General features: G+C 41.9%; 1 protein-coding gene across 4 annotated transcripts in view; it reads left to right on the plus strand.

Annotated features, from left to right (window-relative positions):
- Positions 1 to 15,709, plus strand: part of LOC125708726 (catenin delta-2-like) — a 260,750-nt gene extending 245,041 nt beyond the window's left edge. For all 4 annotated transcript variants that reach the window (XM_048976476.1, XM_048976477.1, XM_048976479.1 and 1 more), the window contains exons 18-21: positions 6,717 to 6,843; positions 10,167 to 10,298; positions 11,702 to 11,778; positions 13,588 to 15,709. In XM_048976476.1, coding sequence (XP_048832433.1) covers positions 6,717 to 6,843; positions 10,167 to 10,298; positions 11,702 to 11,778; positions 13,588 to 13,854 — 603 coding nt within the window. In that variant the 3' untranslated portion in view covers positions 13,855 to 15,709. The remainder of the gene's footprint in view (positions 1 to 6,716; positions 6,844 to 10,166; positions 10,299 to 11,701; positions 11,779 to 13,587) is intronic.
- The last annotated feature ends 10,171 nt before the right edge of the window (positions 15,710 to 25,880 follow it).

Below are 25,880 nucleotides of genomic sequence, written 5' to 3' on the forward strand. Positions count from 1 at the left end.
ACAGAATTACGTTTCTTCCAAAAGGCTAAGGTCAAGGGTGAGAAAAGGGTTAGAAGTTCTAAGGAGATCGCAGAGCTCAATCGTGTGCTGTACTAATGATGCTAATCCCCCCTACATAAATATATGAAAATTCTCATGTCACTGCAAGGCCACGGTTCTAGGGAGATGGGCAGCGCTTTCATACTGCCCACACAGGTCAAGCGTATGTGCTGGTACAGTCTTGCTATCTTTTCGGTTTTGAGTTCTCAGCTTGCTGTGGGCTTGTTTTTTTTGTAACATTTGCTTATGTGAAGCCCACGGAGCTAGATAAATGTCAGCTGAGATGACATTACAGTAGGGAATATCGCCTGACCCATTAAAACTAAACTCGCAAGCATGCCATCACTAACACCTTTTCAGTCCATGATTATTTGAGAGTTGGTTGAGAGTCAATGATTTTTGCAGTTACCTTATTGGATTAGCACACAGTGTTAGCCACTGATGATAAAAACCCGGATGAATTCTGGCATTGATTCTATTTTCCCAGGGTGTAGTTCAAAAAATTCATTTTTTGTGCATATGTTTCACAGCTCAAAAGGTAAAGGGCCTTCTGATATATTAGATGAATAATATGATACAGCACTCGTTAACCCTTTACCGCTGACATGCACAGACGTCAAAACTAAGTCCAGGATAGGATGTTGTGATTACTCTCTAGATGCACAGCACAAAACGTAGAGAGGAGACTTAGAAGAAGACTAGCACACTCAGAAGGAGCATCTTTAATTGACCTTTAATTGACACAATTATTTACAGTGGGAGCTTTAGTGGCCAGTTCTCCTTGACCAATTAGATGAGGCCAGCTAGGTCTCCACACCTTCAACTGGGTCAGGGGCTTTTAGCTGAGCTCCTTCCTTTCACTGGTCCTCAGTGGTAAATGAAGAGTGGCTACTTTTCAACTTATAGTTAGCAGAGATGCTATGATTTTCATAAGGTGTACTTTGTTGTGAAACGGTGTTCATTATGTCTGTGTGAAAAATTACTTAATTTGGATATGAATTTCACATGTGTAGAAATAGTCTTGGCTCTTAATTACAAGACACTTGGGTGACACTGCCTACCACAGCTTGCCGTGATTTACGTTTGAAAACCTTGCCACTCATGCAAAGACGGTCTGTCTGACGCCCTGCTCGACACTGTGGCGAGACTGACTGCATTTTAGATGTTTATTGTTGGTTCCAATTTAGTATGCGGTTGCTCTTCAGCTCCTAAAAGTAGTATTTCTCAGACTGACCTTCCTTCATGCCTAACCAGGATAATTACCCTTGCCATCCTAGAACAAATTTGTATTTTCTCTCTCGTGCTGTTCTACCGTATGAACTCAGAATGAGATTTTTTTTCTGGAGACGCCTACCTGTACACTCCAGGCAAGAAAAGCCAAGATGTTTGGGACTTGGAACATCTGTTTCATTAATCAACTAATTGATTCAACATTAATGGTTAACATACCAAACATGTTTCATTTGCATGTTTTCATTTCATGTTGCATTCACTCTTACATTATTGTTTTGTGTAATGTCTGGTTAAATGTTCACACTTGCTGACTCTAACTTTATGTTGGTTTTTTATGTCGTATCCTTTTTTGTACGGTGTTTACAAACCCCGGAGAAGTAAAAATTTTATTGTGATACATATGCCTTGTACATATGACTTGTACCTGGTGAATAAGCTTGCAAGTGGAAGCTGGAGTCCTGTCACACGAAAAATGCAAAGCACGGGTATTCAGATGAGGACACAGAGGCTTGTTGTTGCAGCAAAAAAATCTATCTAGCTGCAAGCTTTAGCTGTGTGCAGTCAGAGAATGCAACAGTGTTTCTAGAAGACACAGTCGAGCTCTTTATTTGAGCTGGAGCGAATACAGTCTAAACATCCCAAAACCTCTACAAACACAGGAGTCCATAAGGCATGTTTATGTTTGTTACAACTGGAAGGAATTACTCAAAATGTCCTAACAACTGAAATTATGAAAATAATCAGTATAAGTAAATGTTATATATTACATGTGCAGTGTTCCAGCTACCTGTTCCGATATCTGCCTCTTATTGTTGAGTTTCTATGTTTGGTTCTGTCATCGGATACTGAAGTCTATCCATTCTGCATTACAGTGCCTTATCAGTTGCTCAGATAATGTTCGATAAAATGTTTTTTATTAGATGTCAGGCAAAGGTGAATTTTCATATTGTAATCTCGTACTGTAGATATGCTGTGGAGCCTTTTAATTTCATCGGACAAAGCTGTGCAAGTCAAGAAGGAAACATATTGTAAATAAATCAGAATTATGCATGTACCCAGTCGGGAGAAGTAAGGGTCGAGGACTCTGTGAAAAACCTGACAGCTTCAGGCAGATACCAGCTTACTACTCACGCGAGACCTCTTGCTAAATTTTGTGATTTTCCCAAGCCTGAGATAATACTCAACCCAAGAGTGATATAAATGTCTCAATGAGAGATACACTGGAATTGAGCTGCCAATCTCTCCACGAGCGGGAAGGCAGCAGGACTTCCAATCAGGTTTCGTGTCCCCAGGACTTTATCGCCGAGACATATGCGGCCTGGCTAACGTCCAGTCAAGGCTGCCGGCTTCACACATGCAGGTCATGTCAATTTCCTAGAAGTTTCTAGAAGATCGATCGGCCCGTGATATCAACCACGCGATGTGCAAAGGAGCCTTCGGCTGGTGTTTAGCAGCTGAAATCACAAGGAGTGTTCGAGGTGGGGAATGCTTTGGGATGCACTGTCCGCGTTTGTGGATCCACGCAATAGTGTATGTGGTGCCTGCAATCTCCAGGTCCCCTGCCACGTTTAACAGTATCATGTTCATCCAAAGTGACTCAGTTACATCACAGCTTTTACACAGTAGCTGTTTGTATGTATTATGGCATGTTCCAGTTGGACCCTGTGATATTTGCAAAGGAGAATACATCAGAGCTCGTATGCGTGCGACCTGCTAATTAGCCGCTGTGTAAGCACTGCTCTCGGTGTTGTTTTTTATTCTCATGTGTATAAAGAATAATAAAATTCATACTTATATACTTTCTGCAGGCCATAGTGCCAAATAAACATAAGGCAATAAATACATTGTGGTTATTTTAGTGTACAGATGTTGGGTCGTTCTTTATTCCTGTGCAATTTAAATTTTTTATTTTAGTTTTAATGGGTCTAACAACTGTAATTTTACTTTTACAGCCATTATTTTAATCTTTACATGTATTTGTAGACAGTATTTTACCCTAAGGGTGTGTGAGTGTGCTCTGCGATGGGCTGGCTCCACATCCTAGGTTGTTCCCTGCCTCGTGCCCATTGCTTCCGGGATAGGCTCCGGACCCCCCGCGACCCAGTAGGATAAGCGGTTTGGAAAATGGATGGATGGATGGATGGATGGATTTTACCCTAAGTTCATTCTTCACAAAAGCTTTGTTATCTATTGTTTTTTCAGGAATTTTCTTCTTTTAGTTCTTTTTCTATCTTTTATCTTTCTATCTTTTAGTGTTTGTTTTTATTAGTAGTAATAACTTTGATCCAAACCACCCAGTAATTGCACACTGTTAATTTGATTAATTGTCCATATGGACAGATCAGTGTCTGACATGGTAAGAAACGCAGTTGTTGCAGAACCTGCTGGCCAAGTAACCCTTTCAGTGCTGACTCTGGTCATGTAAAAGTTCAAGGAAGTCTGCAACCAACACTCTCCAGGCTTGTTTTTCCTAAGCATCCCTAGCTCTCTGTTTGTTGGCTTTTTACAGCTGGGTGTTTTCTGGAGCTGTTGAGTCTCATGTCTTGTCTGGGCAGAAGGGCAGTTCTGCTTGTGGGATTTCAGCCAGGAATATGGTGGACAAGAGTCTCTTGCCCACTACTGCCAAACGCTGCTTGTTTCAGTGCTGATTAATGGGTGGAGATAAATGGGGGGGGGAGTTAGAACCATTCGAAGGCCCCTGACTGACACGGACCCTAAAATTTTGAAACATACAGCCGTAGAAATGTTTTTTTGTTTACTCATTTCTTAATTTATTGGTGTACGCCTCTGAATAATACATATTTTTTGCAAACTGAAGCCTGGTTCTTCCCTGTTTCTTATTAATAAAGGGCTTCTTTCTTGCTTTATGGGACTTCAGTCCTGCTTCTAGGAGCCTGTTACAAACTGTCCTAGTTGTGCACTTCACACCTGCACTTAATGTTTCCTGTTCCTTCTGAAGGTCACTTGATGTCATCCTACGATTCATGAGAAAGTGCCGGATAAGTTAACGGTCATCTCTGGCATTCCGCCCTTTACTTGGCTGGTTTCTGGTCATTCCCAGTGTCTCCTGCTTCACTTTATTCTTGTGTCTGTAGTCTTGGAAATTTTGACCCTGCCGCTCTGCGTAGCCTTCAGCCAGCCGAACCACGATTAAACAAGCATTTAAAAATGCAAAAAAAATTTTTAATAGTGGTCTCTTAAATTTCTCTATGGCTGTAATTGGGTTGGTCAGGATTGAGGGCCTAAAATAATATGCTTTCATGGGGCCCAAAATCTAGCGCCACCCCTGCCCACTATTGTGCGTCAAATCATGTAATCATCTACAATTCTGCTCTTTAGGAAATGTTTTGATTTTATAAGACTAAATCCATCTAAGTGCTCAGCTGTTTTGTGCTTACAGTCCCTCACAAGGTTTATTTAAAATTTATCTGACTTTGAACTTAAATTCTATGGTTTTCATATACCTGTATAAGACTGTTGTTTATAACTAGGACAACAGTTGCATAGCAACTGTAATATCTCCTTACCTGCAAGGCCTTGAAAATGTCACAGAGGTGACAGCAGAAGGAATATTTAAAGCAAGGCACCTTTCGGCTCTGTTGTGTCACCAGGCACAGAGCCCTGCATTTTATGGACCCGTTTGTGTCACAGAGGAACCACAGGAAGTCTCATTTGTGCTGTGTGGTGCTAGTGAAGATGTATTATACCACATCGTGCAAAGTAGACAGCATTTTAGCAGCTTTGTAGATCTCTTGACCTGCTAGGTGTGTCTCACACAAATCTGGTTTGTTCATTTCTTTCTTTAAACCACAATTTATGGTCTTTAAATGCTTTGTGTCCATGTTACCATTGCCTGCATCTCATTTTAATAAATCTGTGCAAATTAAAGTCTCATTGGGCACTAGGGTTAGGTTATAGTCTTGGACAAGCCACATTACTATTACAATGTAATGGAAAATAGTTCATTTGCCGGCTACTTTGTATTAGAAAACGAAACCTAATTGGTGCAATATTTTCAATGGAGTATTCTAACCCAAATCACGTCACCATACAGCTTTAACATTCACATGTATGCATTGTCAGAATGTCAGTGCTTCAAACGTGGTGAATGCGTGCAGCTATCAGAGCAGAATCCGACTCCAGCATAATGGCTTTTTCAAATTCACTTATTTGGACAGTGCTCTTCTCTGCACTATAGATTTTCCTTCCCCCATCTTTGTGTTAATACCCAAGTGTACCCATATGTTATTGCCGTCCTTCAATGAGAACAGCATACCCACAATCCCTTTCTTTTGTCTGGTGCGGTGTTTACTCAGATAGAGCCTGGCTCTTTAATTTACTTTGTATCAGATTTATACCTTCGCTTTATTGCAGAATAAAAGAGTGAATCCCTTTCAGCAGACATTAAAGTTATAAATCAAACTACAGGAAATGCTGTGTGTAAAACAAACAAATGCACGTTAGGCTCTGATTTAATCATTTTTCTCCCTCTGACCAAGCATTATCTCCCAGGCTTTTGGTATCAGCCTGCTGGACTTGGGCCTTGGGTGCGCTGTGGACACTCTGGGGTCTGAATTAAGCCCCTGTATTCCTGCAGCCTTCCCTCCGAAGAGCAGTAAACTCTCCCGGCACATCATTGGAATTATTGGCCTGCTGAGCTGTAGGCTATTTCACTATTACAGCTTCGATAAAAGATTAGCTCTAAAAGTATTTTCATTAGCGGGGACACTTAGAGTCAGTTTCTGAGGGCCAGCGTTGCTCCGTAGGACAGGCCTCCCCACTTGCCCCGCCCCCAGATAAGCGCATCCATACCGTGAGATTCATGTACTTTGGGTCTGCAGACCGCTGGATACTAACCAAGGTTTGGGCTAGCATGACGCACACTGGTGGATTCTGGGAGTAGCGAAGCATCTTGTCCCATTCAGTGATCTTCTCACAGTCCATGTCAAGGCCGCCGCTCAGATCACAGGTGACACACGTGAGTCTTCCTTGTACATGCTGTCAGTTTGGAATCAGGTTCCACTGTGACCTCCTGAGCTACCTTTTGAAGGAGAGCAGCTTGTTCTTCCTGACTCCTGTTCCCGGTCTCAGTTTAAGGGCCTTATATCTGTTTCAGCCAGGATTTACCCCTTGCAGGAACCCTTGATAACTTTAAAGATACCTCTTCTGTGAGCTGTACCGCCAAAGCAGACAATGTGTAATGAGCTAGACGGCTAAATGTTTAATCTTTCCAGAGTCAGGGTTTTTATTTCCACTCAGTAAATTTTCTTTCTCCCTTGTCTGAATCTTGGAGGCATTCTGGGTAAATGGAATGAAATGCTGCAGTGTCCCGAGAAAATACTCCGTTCCAGTTAAAGTTTCTCTTTAAAACAAATAAATAAAAGCATTTTTTTCTTCTCTGCAGTGCTTCCCGGCTGCTGATCTGTGCTTCTGTCTTTCCGCAGGATGGCTATTCGCAGTATCATTTTGTGGGCTCTTCTTCAACAATAGAAAGAGACAGACAAAGACCCTATTCTTCCTCTCGTACTCCCTCTGTCTCCCCAGTCCGGACTTCCCCCAACAATCGATCAGGTCAGTCGCATCGCCGTTGTGCTTTCGTCTTTGAGGTAAATTAGCCTTATTCAAGGTAATTACGTTCATCGAGCTTTTAAATATCTGTAGCCCTGCAATGCCTGCACTTCAGAGCTCTTTGCTATGAGGTAGGCAGCCTTGGCAGAAATCACTTTATTCGGGAAGGAAATTAGTTAACTAAATTGGGGTGGTAAACACAAGAATCTGCTCAAGGACACTCTTATGGGTCCAGACTGCATCCCATCAGGGCTGGTTCTGTTTTGTGCACTGGAAACACAAATGTAAGGACATTTTCTTGAGGGACTCTTAACATGGGAGCACCGAGTGGTCGAGTTGCTTTAGTTGGTGAAAAGCTTGACTGAAAATAATGAAGCTGGTGGAAGCAAGACAATTTAAACAAGAAATCATACTGAGTTGCATATTTGTAAAAAGCGTAAAATGTGACTTCAAATCATTGCAGAAATAACTTTCAGAATTGTCTTTTGTTTCTTAATGCTGGCAATCTAGTGTAAGTAATACTTGGAGGACATTAAGGTCAAACGCATCAGGACCCGTTTCTGAACACCCCCAGTTGCAGTGGTCTAGAACCGCCCCTACCTCCCATATTGAAAAACGAGTGAAAAAACCTTTGACTTGACTTTTGTTTGTACATTTTTTTAATGCCCAACTTAAGAAACGCATAACCTGCCGAGGGACTCCTTTTTAACGTCTTGTTTTTAATCTCTCGGTCTGCTGAGAGGTGATGGGGCAAGGTGAGAAGCCCCCACAGGAGTGCCCACAGCTCGCAATTAGCAGTACGATTTGTCTCAAGCCCTGGGGCAAACAAGACCACCACTACTGAAGCCGCTGCTCACCGTTAAATTGTACGCGGCGGGGGTGTAATTATCGGGCTGCACCTTGACACCGATGGCCCTCAGGTCTGGGAGAAGTGGACCGACTCTTGGTTGAACACAGATATCCACGGGATCCGAAATACCCCCCCGCTGTCGTAGCTGTACTTCTTCTGCGGTCGCCTCCTTCGTAAGTCGCTATTCCATAGGCGCTCGTTAATTACGACAGGAAAGCTAGCAGCACGCTGCCCGTAATCCCCTAAATCCGCCACGCACTTGCCGCTTCAGTCTCTACCGACGTGCCATGGATATATTCCCGCCGTCACGAGTCGCTCTTAGATCTTCACACGTGGGAGCCCATCCCGTTCATTAGCTAGCGACTAAATGGCCGTCAGATAGCTGATTACCTTATGTCCAGGGTTTAGCTAGCATCTAAGTGGAAACAGGCGCTCGCCACATGGCCAAATCCCTTCTGTCATTTTTAACAAAATGTCTCCTCTCTTTTTTTGGAAGCCGCTATCCTGGCTTTGATGAAGCGTTAACCTTTCTGAACAAGCAGCTTAATTAGGTGTACTGGATGTGTCCTTCTGACGTCGGGGATGTACTATTTCCAGGAAAAAGCGAACAGCGGAGTGGAGCTTAGGTAATGGGAAATGGGGGGGAAGAACTTTGAGTGTTGAAAATCTTTCGCTGTTTCGTTGCTCTTAGAGATGACCTCAATACTGGTCAACAGAAATTGAATTGAGCCAGGGGATAAATGCCATAATTGATTTCTCAAGCTGGGTCTCAATCACACAACCTCCTGGGCAGACCAGGGGGTCTCTGAAGTTGTCATCAGAGGCACGTGGGGTCCTTGCTCTGAACAGAGCCCTGCAGAGATCCCTGCAGCGTGGGGGTGGAGGTTCAAGACTCCTGGTGGGTGAGCAGTGATTCCCAGACTGCCCTGGGGTTTAAGCTGCCTCACGGTGAAAGCCATCCAAGTCAGACTGGAGGAGTCAGGCTCCTGAAGCGAGCGTGATAAAATCTGCCGCGGATACTGTATCTGCAGTCGCCTCAGGAAGAAAACGCTTTTGTCAGCTGAATTTGGGAACCATTAAATAAAGCCCATCTCTAAACAGAGGATTCTTATAAATGCGTGCTGAGGCTGTCAACCGGGCAACAATCTGACGGTTATGAAGCAAGTAATGATAAACACATTCCCTTGAAGCTGTCGTGTTCTGCTTGTGGAGGGCATGACGGCCTCATGGTGTGCTTCATCATCCCTGATGCCAGAGCTTCTGATTGCAGTTAATTACATTTTACAGTGCTTCTCATGCCCAGCCTTTGGACATATAAAATCCTCTTGATTGTTAATTTTACAGATTTCACTATGAATAAATGCCATAAATTTCTGCTGTTTTATCACCAGGATGATAAGCAGTGAGCAGCTTACTTGGGTGGATATGGACTTTTCGAAAACAAAATGTTTACCTTGCACTTCCTCGGGCAAAACATCCGCTTTATTCTGAGGCTGACGCTTACATAGGATTCTATCAAGATGTACCTAAATGGAGCCAGCTTTCTCAATCCAGCAATCCAACCTGAGCGACACAGCTCACTGCGATCATAAAATATCTCATGGTTTGATTATTGATTATTTTGTTGGGTCAATCACATGTACTTGGCTTTCAAGTACGTATCACTCTACTCTGAGTGTCTTATCCCAACCATACACTAAAATACTTGAAAAGAGGAGATGTGACCATAATTCCCACTGAGCCCTGGGGCAATACCACCTATGGAGAGTTAATCGAAGGAAAACCTCTGGCATTTAGGTGGGGGGGGGGGGGGGGGGGGGGGTCACCAAACTGAGGGGGATTCCCCAACATCCCTGTTTCTCTGCCTTCAGTCTGGTGCTCAGGTCCCTTACGGATGTAAACACTACACCAGGAAGAGTCAGTAGTTTATGAAGCATAAAACCTTGCTCTTATGAAACATATAAACCTTCTGTCTGTGGTCCTTGAGTAAATTTGGCAGGGTGATCTGTCCGTATTCATGTATAGTTTGACTTTTTGACTTTTCCTTGACTTTTTGTCAAGGATTACAGTAGCTGTACTGAACAAGGACTTGTTCTGTGATGTTAATTTTTATCTTAACAACTCTATTCCACTGCTTTTCTGTACGTATCAACTGGACTGTAAGTTTGGCAGATGCAAAGAGTATTTAACAAGTTCGGTAGAGGAGATTAGAAAACATACAGGAGTATTTTAGAAAACATACAGTTTTAGGAACAAAATGCATTTTTATTTCTTGAGGCATACAGGAAATGACAGATGTTGTAGTGATCTGGGGTGTTTTATAACGGTGTCTTGCCTCTGCTGCATAGAAAATAAATGTTTTAAGCCTTTCAGCGTGTCAGTTAAATATATGCAGTAGTAGCGATGGAGGACCAACCATGGTGGGGCGGGTGTTCTCTCTGAGCGCCACGGTTGATCTGCTCGTATGTTACTCCAGCAAGTGCTCCAGCGTCTCCCCGGGAGGTGATCAGCCTCAAGGAACGGAAGGCGGACCCCGAGTCGACCGCGACAAATGCCGGTTTCCATGGAAACAAAGCCGACCACACCTCCAGGAAAGACCCCGTGGCAGGTAATCAGACAGGCATTGTTTGCATCATTGCTTATAGCAGCCTTCTATGTCATATGCTTATGGAAATAACTGTTTTAAATGGAAGGTGTTGCTAGCTAATTTATGAATATAAACAGGGATGCCAGCTCTCACGCATCTGGTCATGCTTTCAGACTCTCACACTCATGCAAGAAATCTTACGGCAAATCTATATTATGCAAACCCCACAGACTATTTACAAGTTAATAAAACTGTTACATACATGTAAATGTGTGTGCAGACTTGTCTCGAATTGAAAATCTCATGCCAGCCAGCTGACCGAAGTTGGCAACCCTGCATATGCTTCAGTTCATGTGATCAGGTCAAGAAGCAGCCTCGAATGATCTTGTTAATTAAGAAGAGTGTTGGACTGCAGTTAGAATATTTGAAAAAGTTATTGTTTTAACGTTAAATATACAGACAGCCTTTGGAAAAGTGGACAAAGAGGAGTCTTTACAGGCCAGGGAATTTCATAAATATTTGAAGTATGGAGTTGAGGGAGGAGTACAATTAGGCAAGGATGCCCCGTACTACAACAAATATTATTGCTGGTTCCCTACCGTAAACAAAAAATGGCCCTTTTACTGAATATTAGTATCCTGAGTCTCGCCTTGCACAGGGGTTACACTGATACTACAAGAATCTGTCTGGATCCTGTCGGGCTGTGCTGGTTTGAAAGCTGAATACACATCACGTTACTTACCAAACAGTTCTGAACCCATTGCCCACTCTTGTCCACAGTGAGCTCAGATTCAGTATGCATCCTACCGCAGTTGAATTTCTTACAAGAATAGTCTGGACATAGTAGATGACTCAGTAATAGCTGTTGGTGGACACATCATGAATACATTTCCTGCGGCAAACTATCTATATCTATATAACTGACCACTTCTCTGATTATGACTATCCATCCATTCATCCATCTTGAAACCCATAATTCAGAACAGGATCCCTGTGAGCCGGGACCCTGCCCCATGTGGCATGAGGCGCATCCTGCGTGGGATGCCAGTCTATCAAAGGGCATATATACGCATGCACTCACGATATGGGAAATTTAGAGATGTGGGTTAGCCAAACTGGACCGCAGGAGGAAACTGGAGGACCCAGAAGAAACCCGCAGAAAGTGAGGAGAGCCTCAAACTGCACAAACATGGAGTGGGCGTGGTTTGATATACTTGGCGGCAGAGATTCTAGGAAGTAAACATGTAGACACATCCTGTCTGCTTTCCCCATTGACCTTCTTATGGTCACAGTTGTACCTTTTGCCTGCCATGCCAACGCCCCAGAGTGAGTCTTAATGTAGCGAAAAGCCGTTTGCCGTACGGCTCTCCAGGTGCCAGACTGTAGGTGCGTACTCACCCATTTCTCCTTCTTTCATCCTCCAGTTCAAATCTCCAGTGGGACCTCGACACTCTTCCGGAATTCATTCGCAACTCCTAATGAAGACGTGAAAAGCAGCACGGTGAGGACCTCCAAGGAATCAAATCTTGGGCACTATATTCCAAAGAAAGTTCCCCATTTCCTGTTGAATGACATCAATATATTCATAGTATGATAAGTAAATATAGGCAATAAAAAAAACGATTAAGATGCTAAAAACTTTGGATGGATCTGTACTATAAACTCGGCGTGAAAATGAATATAAAATTACTATCGTACAAAGCCACTTTAGATAGCATAATCTTCCTGGGATAATAAGAAATTATTCAATGTCTTTTCCCTCCAAAAAATTCAACATTTATGTGTTCTTTTGTAACCCAATTCTAGCTAGCTTTAAAACCCACATGTCTGATAAGTGGCTTCGAAAATGTTATCAGCCAGAACCTGGTGGCCAGTTATCTTCTCTGCAGAGGCTGTGCTGTTGTAGTCAGATCTGTGCCTTAAATGGATGACGTATTCATGTCAGCAATGATGTCCTACTTCAGTGAAAGGTAAAGAAATGACATGTTTGTTTCTGGGACAGTGATCTCACATGAGGGTGAGTCTCACATATTGTACAGTTCGCACTGTCTTTTGCCAGTGTTGTCTGGTGCGTCCTTTTCTTACTCGTGCTTAGTGTGAGTCTTGCAGCGATGCTGTTGTTCTCCTGCAGAAAACGAAAAAGATCATTTTGTGAAACATAGGCCGATAGCTAGTGTAAAAATATTTTGAATGTTAAAAAAAAAAAAAAAACGTTCTTGAGAACAGATAACAAAGGAGCTGCTTCTGCGGGATGAAAGGGCCAGCAGACGCACCCCAGGATTTCCACCCCCGGCGTCTTTTTGTTCTGTCAAAGCGCTCGGAGTTACATAAACCTCGCCGATAACTTTCACACACTGTCAAAACTCTGTCTGGGACTTCGAAATCCCAGGTGTTTTTTGTCTTTATTTCTGTCAGAAATCTGGCCGATTTAAGAATAAAGTGTCTATCCTGATTGTGCAAGTGTTGCACATTGTTAAAAGACATCACCGGTAGAGAAAAATAACTTCAGTTATTCAGACACTTTATGTAATGTTTAGACCTGTCTCCATCGGGCTTCCATATACACATACTGACATATCCTAAAAATGAGGGAATGTGTTTAAGACACGTAACCATTCGATTGATGTACGACCCTGATGGTGATCGCGTATGTCCAGCTTGTGCAGGGCTAGCTACAAGGTCCGTCGTGTGTTGTTTATGGGGGGGTCGTTAAACATTCCATGTGCTTCATGCTCATATTAATCAACCGCAGCCACGTGTTTCTGCTCGCCAGTCGCATTTAATTGCTTGTTTCATGGATACAGAACATCTGCTGCCCTGGCTGCCGATTTTTTAACTTAAATTTAACGGTCACTTGTTTAATTTGGGGTTTGGGGAATGTGCATCTGCCAAGATTGTTTTATGGTGCATCGCTCAGCACGACGCTATGATGGGACTGACTGTCTTTAAAGGTTGCAGACAGCCTCCAGAACCTGGCATGAAGTTCTTTGCCTAAACCCAGGTTGCCTGTTTTCCCTGCACCTTGCCCAAATTAGCATGCTGGTTGATATGTTAATTAACAAGGTTATCGTTAAAGTTAATTACACCAGCACATGAGGAGATGTAAATTTAAACTTGGAAGCAGCTGCGTTGTATGACTTTAAAATGGGCATAACTGTTGCCATGTGATAGTACCGGCTCACTCAGACATTAGCGGGACCCGGTTCACGTCAAAAATAACTTGGGAAAGGAGTCCTTGCTGGCCTTTGCTGTTGAGGCCTTGAGGTCTGATTGATCCTGGCTGCTTCTCATGGCCATTCGTCTCTCGCAGGTCCCCGTCCAGCCTGTTCCTCAGGAGAGTGTCCGGAAGGACTATGAGATGTTCCCTCCATTTCAAAACTCCACGAGGAACTTTGAGGAGTCGTTCTTTGAAGATCAAGTGCACCACCGGCCCCCGCCCACCGCCACAGATTTAAATATGCACCTGGGACTGAAGTCGACGGGCAATTATGTGGACTTCTACTCAGCAGCTCGTCCCTACAGTGAACTCAATTACGAAACTAGTCACTACCCTGCCTCTCCAGACTCCTGGGTCTAGGGGCCAGCGTCCAATCACGGCAGAGCACAGAAATGGGGGGCGGGGTCGACCGTGCATGTGCATGCATACCACGAGACATTTTCAAGTCAGTTTAGTTCGTCAAAGCTCGTTCTGCGGAGAGATCTGGGTAGGTTTCGAAGGAGAAGAGGTTGATAGAGCAAGAGAGAGAGAGATGGAAAAGAAGGGGAGAGATAGACACTAAGAAAGATTGCATGAACGACGACAGACGGGCAGAGAGTCGTCTAGGAAGCGAAACTCTGGTCATCAGCGTAACGGAAACGGAAAGCTGCTAGTCCTTAGATTGTGGAGGAAGGAAAGGCAGAGTAAATTGGTGGGACAGTAGAGACATAAGGGGGTCAAGCAAGCACAAGAACAAAAGTTGTTTACAAGAGTGAAGGGAACAGCCTGTCACATTTTATCACTTTGCTGTGAATCGAAGCTTCAGTCTGCACATTATGGAGCCGTTCCACAGAACTGGAGGCTCCATCTAACCACCACCTCTTACTTTTTTCCATTCTTTTTTTAATTCTTACTTTTTTTATCCTTTGTTGTAAAGTATTTGATATACATTACAGAGATACAGGTGCATTGTGTATATTACACGGACGCCACCCGCATCTTTGGTGGCTCTTATCATCGTTCGACCGTCAAATATAAAAACGGGGGGGGGAGAACTTTGGAAAGATTACCAACCTGTCCTGTTCCAGTGTTCTAACATCAAGGGAGACAAAGCTAACAGTACTGCTTGTTCTGACAATATGAATTTGTTTGTGGCTGATATACTGACATCGCAAACCGTTTGAGAGTTAAATCGGGACACCTTTCCATACTCGTCAAGAAAATGCCTTTTCACTGCCTAAAAGGGGGAAAAATAGATGTAGATATTTGATTTTTATTTTTTTTCGTTTATGATCAAATGTCAAAAATAAATACAACTTTGTCATCCACATTTGCATAAATCCTGTCTATTCATAACTGTGCTTATATAAAAAAAAATACTGATACTGTGCCAATTTGTAATTTCCAGTTTAAACCTGGGGGTAATTTGGAACTTTAGGTGAAGTTTACATTCTGACTAGTTATCCGTTATCTCCTGATGCCAGTTAGTTAATGTTTTTAGTTTCTAAATGTGTTTTAATGGAATTAAGCTACAGCTAGCGTATATTGGAATGACACCAGGAGGGCAAAATCTTTGTGAGCTTAATTCCCTCCAAAGATGTACAAATCCATCTCCTAAGTGTTTATTCACTGTCTCATGTCGGTCACTGTCTGAGAACGGCATCTTTTTACAGACTGACAGTATCTAGTTGGAATTTCCATTATCAAATGAAATACATCTTAGGCTAAAGTGTTAATAGAGAATGATAAATATATATAAATAAATATGTATAATTTTTATGTGCAAAAGTCAGTGTCACTAACATGAAGCAAGAAGATTAAAAAAAAAAAAAAAAAAACGATATGATCTTGTTCACTTTTAATGTTCTGATCCCAAAACAACACTTGAAGATATTGACCTCCTGGTCTGAGTTACGTTGTTTCCAAGTTCTATATAGAGTATCATTATAAAACCTTGGTGATGTTGCGATGCCAGGAAAATAAAATAAACCTCTGTTCATAAGACTGATATCAACACTAACCTGAGTTCGCCGTTGGGAGCCAGCAAACAATCTGTTGACATGGACTTCATACCTGATCGCCTGTATTGCTGATGTATGTTAATTTTTTTTGTTTGTTTGTTTTGTTGTTGCTTCAGACCAGGTGTTTTGAGAAAGTGTTTTTATTGCCTCAGCAATTTGCAACTGCTATAAACTGACCATCTAAAACTCACTGTTTTGGATGGTTTCTTCAATGACTAGAGTCACTTGTTTACTTGCTTTCCCTAATTTAATTTTACCCTGCATTGCTGTTTGAAGAAGCCCCAATTCAATCTCTGTGCCCATTTCATGGTGCAAATACCGATGGACCACACTCTTCTCCTCCTGAAATTTTCAGTTTATCTTACACTTGTTTCAGGCATTATTCTTTCAGGGATTGAATCACACGCTGAATTGGACTGTGGTCCATGCCTTCACTGAATGGAAGGTGACGACTACAATTAATGGCCCATGTGAGAGGTAATATTTTTAGTACACAAAGGTGATGGGTTGTGAAGGCGAGGTTTCTAAATATATTTTGGAGAAAGCAAGGCAGCCGTTCTGCAATTGATATCAGCTACACCTGTTACAGACACAAACATATATATATTATAGTTAAATGGATCCTGTTTGCTTTGATGGTTATTGATATAAACAGAGGGTACAACTGTGGTTCAGTTGAACAACGTGAAACAGTCCACAAGTTAGAGCTTCCATTGCAACAATGGAATGAAATGCATTGCATTTCTTTGGAAATATGAAATAGCAGCCATGACCTATTAAAAGAAAATGCCAAAAGTTGGAATAGCCAGAGTTATGTGTATTTTAAAATAGATATGATGATCATGAACTTGCAATAATGACTCATTACACACGTCTGCTTTGTTGTAAGCAAGCCACTTAACGTTGGCTAGAAAATGCTGTGTGTCATGTTATTGAATCCAGCTACTCTTGCCAAATCCATAGCTAAGATCCTGAACAAGAACAAAACATTGTTAAAAATATCTGACCTCTCCAAATGCTTTTTTCTCAAGATATTCCATTTTTTAGTGATATTAAAAGTCTGTCATTGCTTAAACACAAATGAAGGTCGTAATGAAAATATTGTTTCTCGTTCGGTGGATGACACCAGATGACTTGGCACGTAGCTGCAGTCAAAAGAAGCAAAGTTTTCACATATCAGGTTTCCGACATTTATTATAACGACGGTTTTGTTTTGTTTGCCAGATTTCACAGTCAGAGGTTTTCGAATAGGGAAGAGATTTATTAAAGCTTGAGAGCTGAGGCGAAATTAGCTATACTCAAAGGGCAGTAGACGTATTCTTGCGAGAACCAGATTGGCTTCAAAGTGCCATTTGTAAAATGTCAAAGTCGAAGAAGCAGGAATACATCCATTCTGAACCAGGGAAGAAGGTGAGATCACTTGAGTGAGTAGGGAGGCATTGGTTGCAGCCAAACTCCAGCAAGCTTGACGGGATTAGTATTCAACAGTGCAGCATCCCTTTGCAGCCTCCAGCATCCGGCAAGGTAAATCCCAGTCAGGCACCCAGTTCCACTTGACTCTCTACACAAGAATCCATTTACTATGACCTGGGAGGCCAAAAAATAGCCCCGGGAACGAAATCCTTAACACAACACGTAATCTGTGGGTTCTTCGTGGCCTAGGTTTGGACCATTAAATACTTTGTCTCCACTGAGCCATGATGATGTACGGTAAGGTTTGGCTATGCTGTGTGAATCAGTCTACAAAACACAATGCCCCATGGGTATGATGTAATTCATTTCTCTCTAAGCCTCTCTCCCTATACAATACATTCTGTTCCTAAGAATCAGAAACTTCTTTATTTTAGACTCATTGCACCGACTAGATTTATGTGTCATGAGGAAGGGTACTCCAACAGGTGTTCTTCACAATGATTCTCAGTCAGTGGATTCTATGTACTGCCTGATAAATCCTGGCTTCTGAATAAACTGTGCCATCTCTACCTCCCATTTTCTCAGAGCTCTTCCATCATTTTGTTGCCCTTTTGCCGTCACATTTTTTCAATCATGTTTTTGGAAAAATTACGAGTTGGTGTCAAGAGGGAGTGCTCGAAACATGAGAATGTTCGATGCTTGAGCACCAAAGAGGACAAATTAAGCAGGTAAAGCAGAGGGTTGAGGGCGTGTAACAGCATATTATTAAAGCCCTTTGAAACACACTATGAAACAATGTCACAATATTGATAGAAGAATATTGATCCACATTCATAAATGAGTCTCTTCTAATTCTCCTGCACTTCTAGACACAGCAAATCACTGCCGGTGCCGAGTGCATGAAGTAACATCATTTTGTCATTTCCCAGTAAAGACAACTGGCAATTCAAGTCTGTAACTGGACAGATTGCTGCAACACCTTTCAACTCCAGTACAATCTTCACAGTCTAATTGATCCAAGTGGTTTGAAGAGATTAAATTCATATGGGTGGATTTTTCATCTAATCTTAAAGGCAATACTACATTGTAGGCAATTTCATTAGAATTTCTTACCACCACATATTCTTTGAGATGGCCTCTCTGATGGTAGCAACAAGCTGCATCATGAAACAATTAAAATCCCTTAATCCCGCTGGAGAGCAGGAGTGAGTCATCATTAGCCCCCATTGTATGGCTTAGTGTTTGAAGTCCAGCTCATAGTCCAGAAGGTGCATCAACTTATGAAAATAATGGTCTGATGATCCCCTATTAAAGATCTCTGTCAATGTGAAATCAACAGTGGAAAGAAGCATATACATGTTTTCTGCATACAAAGACCATAACAGAGAAGTCACGGCCTAACAAGTAAATCTGAGGTTGTGTCAAGGTGTAAGACTATGATCGTTTGTATATTCCACTTGTAATAAGGTTTAATTAATTATTAATTGATTATTGTGAGGGGGCAGCACGGTGGTGCAGTGATTGCCACTATCCTCTCATACCTCTGGGACCTGGGTTCAATATGCGTGGAGTTTGCATGTTCTCCACGTGTTGTCTTGGGCTTCCCTCCAGGTACTCTGGATTCCCCCCACAGTCCAAAAACATGGTGTGTGAGGAGGGTGTGTGAGTGTGCCCTGCGATGGGTTGGCGCCCCATCCTGGGTTGTTCTTTGCCTTGCACCCATAGCCTCTGGGATAGGTTCCAGACACCCCCCCCACACACACACACACACAACCCTGAATAGGATAAGCAGTTTCAGAGAATGGATGGACAATTATTGTGAATAAAAGATATGTGACGCACATTCATTTTCTCTGAATCACTCATCCCCATTTGCTGTCACCCAAAATCGAGACATTTTAAGAGGTTTAAAAGCACGTTTGTCATTTATAATTTTACAGCTGCTTTTCCCCAGGCACACTACTCGACTGCCTTATCTGAAAGAGGCAGGGAATCATTTTCAGTTTATCAATATTGTTTTTTTTTTTATTCCCTCTAAAAAATTACTGCAAATCACTGTAACGTGCTTTATGACAAAGTTACTTGTAAAAATGTGCTGTGCTACATTAAATTTAGTTTCTGGATTGACTCACATTACACTGTATAATGTTACAAACCCCTTAAGCGTCTGTATTTTCGGGATCTGAGCATTCCTTGTGATTAATGCTCATTTAAGGATGCAAAGGCATCTTTAAGAGGTTTCAGTCTCCCCTCTAGTGGTCATAGTGGATCCTTTATTAAAATGTAATTATTTATTACACTGCATGATTATGGCAAAATAATCCTGATTATTTGACATGATTACTCATTTACTTTGGAAATATCGTGCATTCATTGAACTTTTTTTAATTGTCTTTTTAACAGTGGATTTCCTTGAACTTTAAATATAATTAAACTGAGACACAAATAAAAAGTGTCTGGAAGGCAGTGTGCTGGATTTATAACACCTGCGAAAATGAGTGCATCACTGCAAAACAAAAAACCTGTGCGATAATCATTTTATCTCTGTTTCGCTTTGATCATCGTTGGAAACCAAAATCGTAATTGAAATTAAAATTCGATTAACTGCCCGGCCCTTCGTGGACACAGCACCATTTCTACATTTTAAGCCAACAGAAATCCATTACTGCTGCTGGATGATGTGTGGGACATGCTTGTCAAAGCACATGTGATAATATCGATAATATCTACATTTTCTGAAGATTACTTTTGTTATGCAAGGGCTTTGACAGATGTGTTTGCCCATGAGCAAGTCTATAGTTTGACTCATGGTCTCAGACCGCATAATTATCTCAGAATTTTGTTGGATTTTGGAGATAATTGAGGGGCAACATCTTAAACACCTTTGTACTTATGTCTTGTGTCTTACCCTACTCGTTGATTGTTGTGAAAGGTGTGAATATTATTACTTTAATTCCTGCCAGGATCCTAGCCCTCTCACAATGATGTGTCAGCACATTTTATTTGGAAAAGCAATTAAATCAGACCCACAGCTACAGATATTATAAAGGGATTGCTCTTGACGCTATTGCCATCAGAACAATATATTCTTCCAATTGATATTCAATTATAGCTTTGCAATATATAGCGTTCAAGTGATTGCAGGATTTTCTAGATAAATGCCGCGGTATGGCTTCATTCAGAGCTTGCTGCTCAATCAGCGAATGCGCAGAGAAGGCAGTGAAGCTACAGACTAAAGTAGCATTATGAAGAGGTTCATAGAATGCAAACAGAAAAGAGAATCAGTTTGAATAGGCTGGCGAGCCCTATTACTCAATCTTCGAGAAATGTAAGCTTTTAGAAAGCAAAGGTAAAGCTTGTTCTTCAGAGCAACCCAAGGGAAAATTCAGCTACTAAGACACAAACCTTAGAAGAAGTAGGCCTGTCTTCCTTAAGCACAGGGCCTGAAGGAGTGATTGGTAGCCAGACCTGAGCTCCAGAACATGATCCATGATCTAAAGGCCGCAGCCCACAAGCTCTATTCAAGCAACAAGCCTGAAAACTGGCATGTTAATCCTGAACAGTGTGTGAAGCTCCTCTGTTTACCAAAAGAGCTCTTGCTGTAGCAAAAGGTGGATATGGTAGTGTGTGTGTGTGTGTGTGTGTGTGTGTGTGTGTGTGTGTGTGTGTGTGCAGATCTCAGTTTTTGATTTGTCAACTGCTGATAATATACTTTTTCTTTTAATGAAAAATTCAGATTTTGGCTTTAAAACACAATAACATTCTTGCAGCATTTGGAAATATCTGAAGCATGTTTTAAGACTCTTTAAGATTTTTCTGAGGTTTTTGGCTGCCTTTGGGGTATTAATGACACTTTACCAGGTGAAAGTGTGAAAGTGTGGTCATTCTTGACATTAGCTTATCTATAAGAGTGGAGTGACAAATTCGCTTATATGATACCGAGAAATGTGAAAATGAGATTTGAAAAGGACGTGCTGCACCCTATTAGGAGACATCAGAAGTACCCCTGGGATTTGAGTCAGCAGTTTGTCTGGCTTGAATTCAACGGCTGCTGTAGTCCCTAACACAAATCCCCCTGATTAAAAACAGTGGTGCTTTGATTAAGTCAGCAATTTGAATAAGGCATTTTCAGTGGCAATATTTATGACCACTAGTACTGTTTGCATTTACACAGCACTGCAAGAGAGTGTATTAACACAACCCTAGATGGCATACCCTACTACACCTAGGTTATATGGAATAGCCTAAATAACGATAAAAAGTACAGCATAGTAAGTAATTGAACCATAGATATTTATCATTATCAAGTATTATGAGCTGTACGGTACATAATTGCATGTGCTGTACTATCACGCGACTGGCAGCGTCACCACAAACGTTTACGTCAGCATCACCACAAACATGCCAGTAATGTGTTACACAAGCACATTACAGTGGTTACGACATCTCTAAGCAACAGGAATTTAGTATCTATCCATCCATTTTCTGAAACCACTTGTGCTATTCAGGGTCGCAGGAGGTGAGGTGCCTCTGTCAGAGACTACAGACATAACTCCATTATAATCTTACAGGAGCACAGTTGTATATGCGGTCCACCGCTGACAGAAACGTCATTAAGTGGTACATGACTGTCCTGCTATTCTCCTCGCAAGCGGCTTCAGGCCAGTATCCTTGTAGACATGCTACCATGGGCCTATACTCCAGTCTTCATGTCATATCGAGCCTAAAATCATGTCAGCCACAGGACTTTATCCGAACAGACTTCAGCTGACGCTACTCTCCAGCAACGCCCAGCAGGCCAAGTGTGGAAGCAACTTACAAAACAAGCATAACCATCCAGAACACAAACAATCCTGTTCCCTGGGAAAACAGAGTGACGTACAGCATAGCAACTGCATAGCAACCCCTATTGTGGGCTTGGTTTAAAGCCAGCATGCTTTTAATCAGAAATAAATATTTGTTTCTGACTGAATGGAGTGCCTTTCCGTTTTTAACAAGCCAATCAATGGAGTAAGCAGAAATATTTGTATGAGTGACTGTACTCTTGCACAATTGTGCACTCCTCTGTCATAGGCTAAGTAGATTTTATTTGTCTAACAGTCGCACGTTCGCACAAAACACAAGAAGGCCTGATGATAAGATGGGGATTGGTATGAGAGCAGGACTGGCATAGACAGGTGCAATGCGTCGGCAGAAATGACAACTATCACGTAACACAGCAAGCCTTCCCACATGCACTCATACTCATAAATAGAGCGGTTATATTTGAATATACTGGACATTTTTGTTTCTTAGAATTTTAAATTAAACTGTATTTTTAAAGACCGAAAGCCCATAGTAGTCACTGTTTCCCATGTATATTGTATTATCCATCCATCCCTCTTCTAACCACTTTTCTGAGTCAGTCAGGGTCTCAGGGCTATTTCTGGAATATGAAATGTGACAATTCTTCCTATTGGCCATATAATTGGAATTCATTCCCTGTGGATTATGACAAATGAGATTGAACCTCATTATGCCATAGTAAATAACATCAATCGACAATGCTATGCATACACTCAAAAAGGTGAACTTCATGTATTAGGGTTATATTGCATATATAACATTTCATACTTGAGGTAAAACCTATGACCATCCATCTTCTGTGGCTGCTTCTCCAATACAGGGTCATGGTGATATTAAAGTTAACAATCAAATTCGTGCCTATGACTTTATTGGAATAGATAAGATAAATATTAACTTCATAAGTATATACCGAAAGCAGAGACTTTCAGACCAAGGCCTGCTTCACAGGACACCCGCTGAGCAAAGGGGATGGGATTCTTGCCAAAGATTCCTTGAGGACAATAATATAACATCTCTAGAGGTATCATGTCAGAATGATGAAGATACCTCTAACAGAGCTGTCATCTTTGCAATGGCTGATTGCAGGCTACTTTCTCAAAGGACAATCCTCTGAAGAACAGGAACTAGTTCTTCTCACTTTAAAATTACTTCTGGCTATTTTACATCACAAAATTGTTGTTTCGGGTGTTTTTTTTTTTTTTGGAGCTTTGTACTTTTTCCACTATTTCTACTTTCTGCAGATCCTCAAAGCAAGAAAGCCTTAGATAGTGCCCTCTCTCTGCACCAAGAGAATTTCAGCAAGATTATCGTATGGTGAAGGTTGCCCTGCTCCGGCACGTTATTGCATAAACCCCACAGCTCAAATGCTGGTTAATCTGCTTTTGATGGTCCTAAATGACATTGAGAAGAACTTAAAAACCTGCTGGAATTCTTGAGTAATGGGACCATAACAATATAAGAATATTATTATTATTATTATTATTATTAAGAAGTAGAAGAAGCGTAACGGCTTCTTCTGTTTTGAATCAAACTTCAGCTATATGGGGCCATGTCACATTTGGGTCTTTTTAATCTTCTGTGACAAGGACGGAGGTGATTCTACGGACACAGGGGACCCTAGGCAAAAAAACTCCATGGTGCCCTCCAACGTACCCCTCCCAACATGGTAAAATTTATGACCACTATATTAACATGAAGTCTAAACTAATAACATCAACAATCTTCTGTGAAAAACAGAGCACACAAATAAAGGGTGTTGGATGAAGGTGGCACAGTGAATGGGTATCTCAGTAGGTAGGATTGTTGCCTCCTACATCTATTACCCCCTTTGTGCTTGTGGAGCTTGCATGTTCTCCTCATGGCATCTGGGTTTTTCTCTGGATCCTGCACTTTCCTCACATGGTCCAAAGGCATGCAGTTGGTATCTGACTGACATCCCATCCAGGGTGTTCCCTGTCTTGTTTCCAATGCTGCCTGACATACTGTAGGCTCTAGGCCCCCGCATGACCCTGTCTAAGATAAGCATTTGAAAGACCCAGGGTACACGAGAGAGATTATATCTCCCAGCTGGCTTGGGAACATCTGGGCATCTGGGCCAGAATGAGCTAGCGTCTGTGCCCTTGAAAGAGGTGCCTGGACTGACCTCCTCATCCTGCTTGCACGACAGCCCGTACCAACTGCGGCACCATGACGAAAATGATATTCTTTGAGTGAAGAGTTTGTGTGAGCATATCACGTGCAAGTTCAACATTTCACAGCAATAGTTCTCTGGGGATGTTTTCTCACCGGGGCCTTTCGACCACTTGATGTATAACAACATGATTTACAGTGATGGGTGAATATCAAGTGGAACTACATAGAAAAACCTAGGAAACAACCAAGCACACACACACACACACACACACACACACACACACACAAATAAACCTACCCGTGATATAGCAGGAATAAGATACATGTAGTTATTGTCTAATTATCTAACTGTATTATACTGTTCTTTCAATTATTCATCTTAAATAATAAATAACAGTAATAACAAAATAACATATGGAATATTTGGAAATTTACATTTATATTATATACAAATTTAAGTTATATTTCATAGTATTTTAAATGAATGATTTGGATGCTCTATATAAATTTGAAATTCATTTTTTATGTACTTTGTGTATTTTTTCAGTTAAGATGCCATTAGTGTAATGTTATAGGCCGTCTAGTTCCAACTGTCACGCCCACGGGGGAGGGGCAACATAGCAGCAGACAATCGCCGCTCCATCAGCGCTCTATTTAAGTTGGACACAACTTCCCGAAAGTTGCGAAGTATTGTTGCCATTTTCAAATGAGCCTTACCGAGCGTTTTGCCTGCCTTCTGTCTTCCCCGCTCGTCCTGTCTGCCAAGTCCTGCCCTGCTGTTTCGTCTGCCCTGCCTGTTCCTCGCCCTTCTCCGACCTGCCCACCCTGCTGCCCTGACCATCCTGCTCCTTCTCCCTTGTTGTCCCCTCGTCTCGTCTATCCGTGTAGGATTGACTCTCCCGGTGATCGACTTCTGCCCGTGCCCTGACTACTCTTTTGCATCTCCCTTCTGGCTTTGTTTGCGAATAAAATCTCAGTCTCCTGCATTACGGGCTTCGCCTGTTACTTGTCAGCGGAGCATAACACCAATAATGCAGCATTTCAGAGTTCCTGTCGGTAGGCAGGTCCTACTGCACTGGCTGAGTCTCCATAGCTGCATGCAAGGATTCGGTAGGCAGATCTGCTCTGTATTAAACACACTACCTGCCTGTCAGGGGTCAGCAGTTGATAGCATATGTCTGCTTCACTTTATTGCAAATTAAGTGATAACCGAACTACACAGAATGAATGTCCAGTGGATTTTCCCGGAGGCTGAATGCCCTTTGGATGTGGTTGTTCCTCTTGGCTAAATGGGCATCTTTGTCCTGTTGTGCCAATGAACCTTTTGTATTTGAGATAGCTTTCTTGATTGCATTAGCAATGTGCTAATGTAACACACCACCTGTCCATGATCCAGGCTGTTTGGTATCGCTTCGTCCCTTCATACAGTGAGAGACTTGGCTGCCGCTTCCTTTAGGTTTCTGACAAGCTTTCCATTGGTCTGATATGGCTGGAAATTCCTCTGGCACATGGAATGATACAGCCAGCAGTGATGGTGTCAGATATTGGCATAAAGTCTGTGACATCCTCAAAGGGAGTAAGAATATCATTATCGGTGCAGGCAATGGTCCTGACGACAGTGTGTCCAACTTTGCTTCATCCCTAATGAGGAATTCATTATCTGTTGGCAGCATACTTACAGTGGCAGGTTGCAGATTGTGTTTGCCTTTAAAGAGATGCAAAAGTTGACCTCTGATGTATCAGGCAACATTGGAGACTTTGGACATGGTCAGATTGATGCTATCCACAGATTTAAAATGACCTTTAATAGTAAGATAATCTCACGGCTGGAAGATTTAAACAATATTCTGAGTGTCACTTATGGGGTCCAGAAATTTCTTCTTCAAAGGACAATACCTCATTTTCAGATTTTGGAACCTGTTAATATACCACTCATTCTTCCAGGAGCCTGAATTTTATTCATTACAGTGCCACTGTGTAGAATCCATTTATGAA

This window comes from Brienomyrus brachyistius, chromosome 15 (genome assembly GCF_023856365.1).
Source record: "Brienomyrus brachyistius isolate T26 chromosome 15, BBRACH_0.4, whole genome shotgun sequence".
Classification (NCBI taxonomy): Eukaryota; Metazoa; Chordata; class Actinopteri; order Osteoglossiformes; family Mormyridae; genus Brienomyrus; species Brienomyrus brachyistius.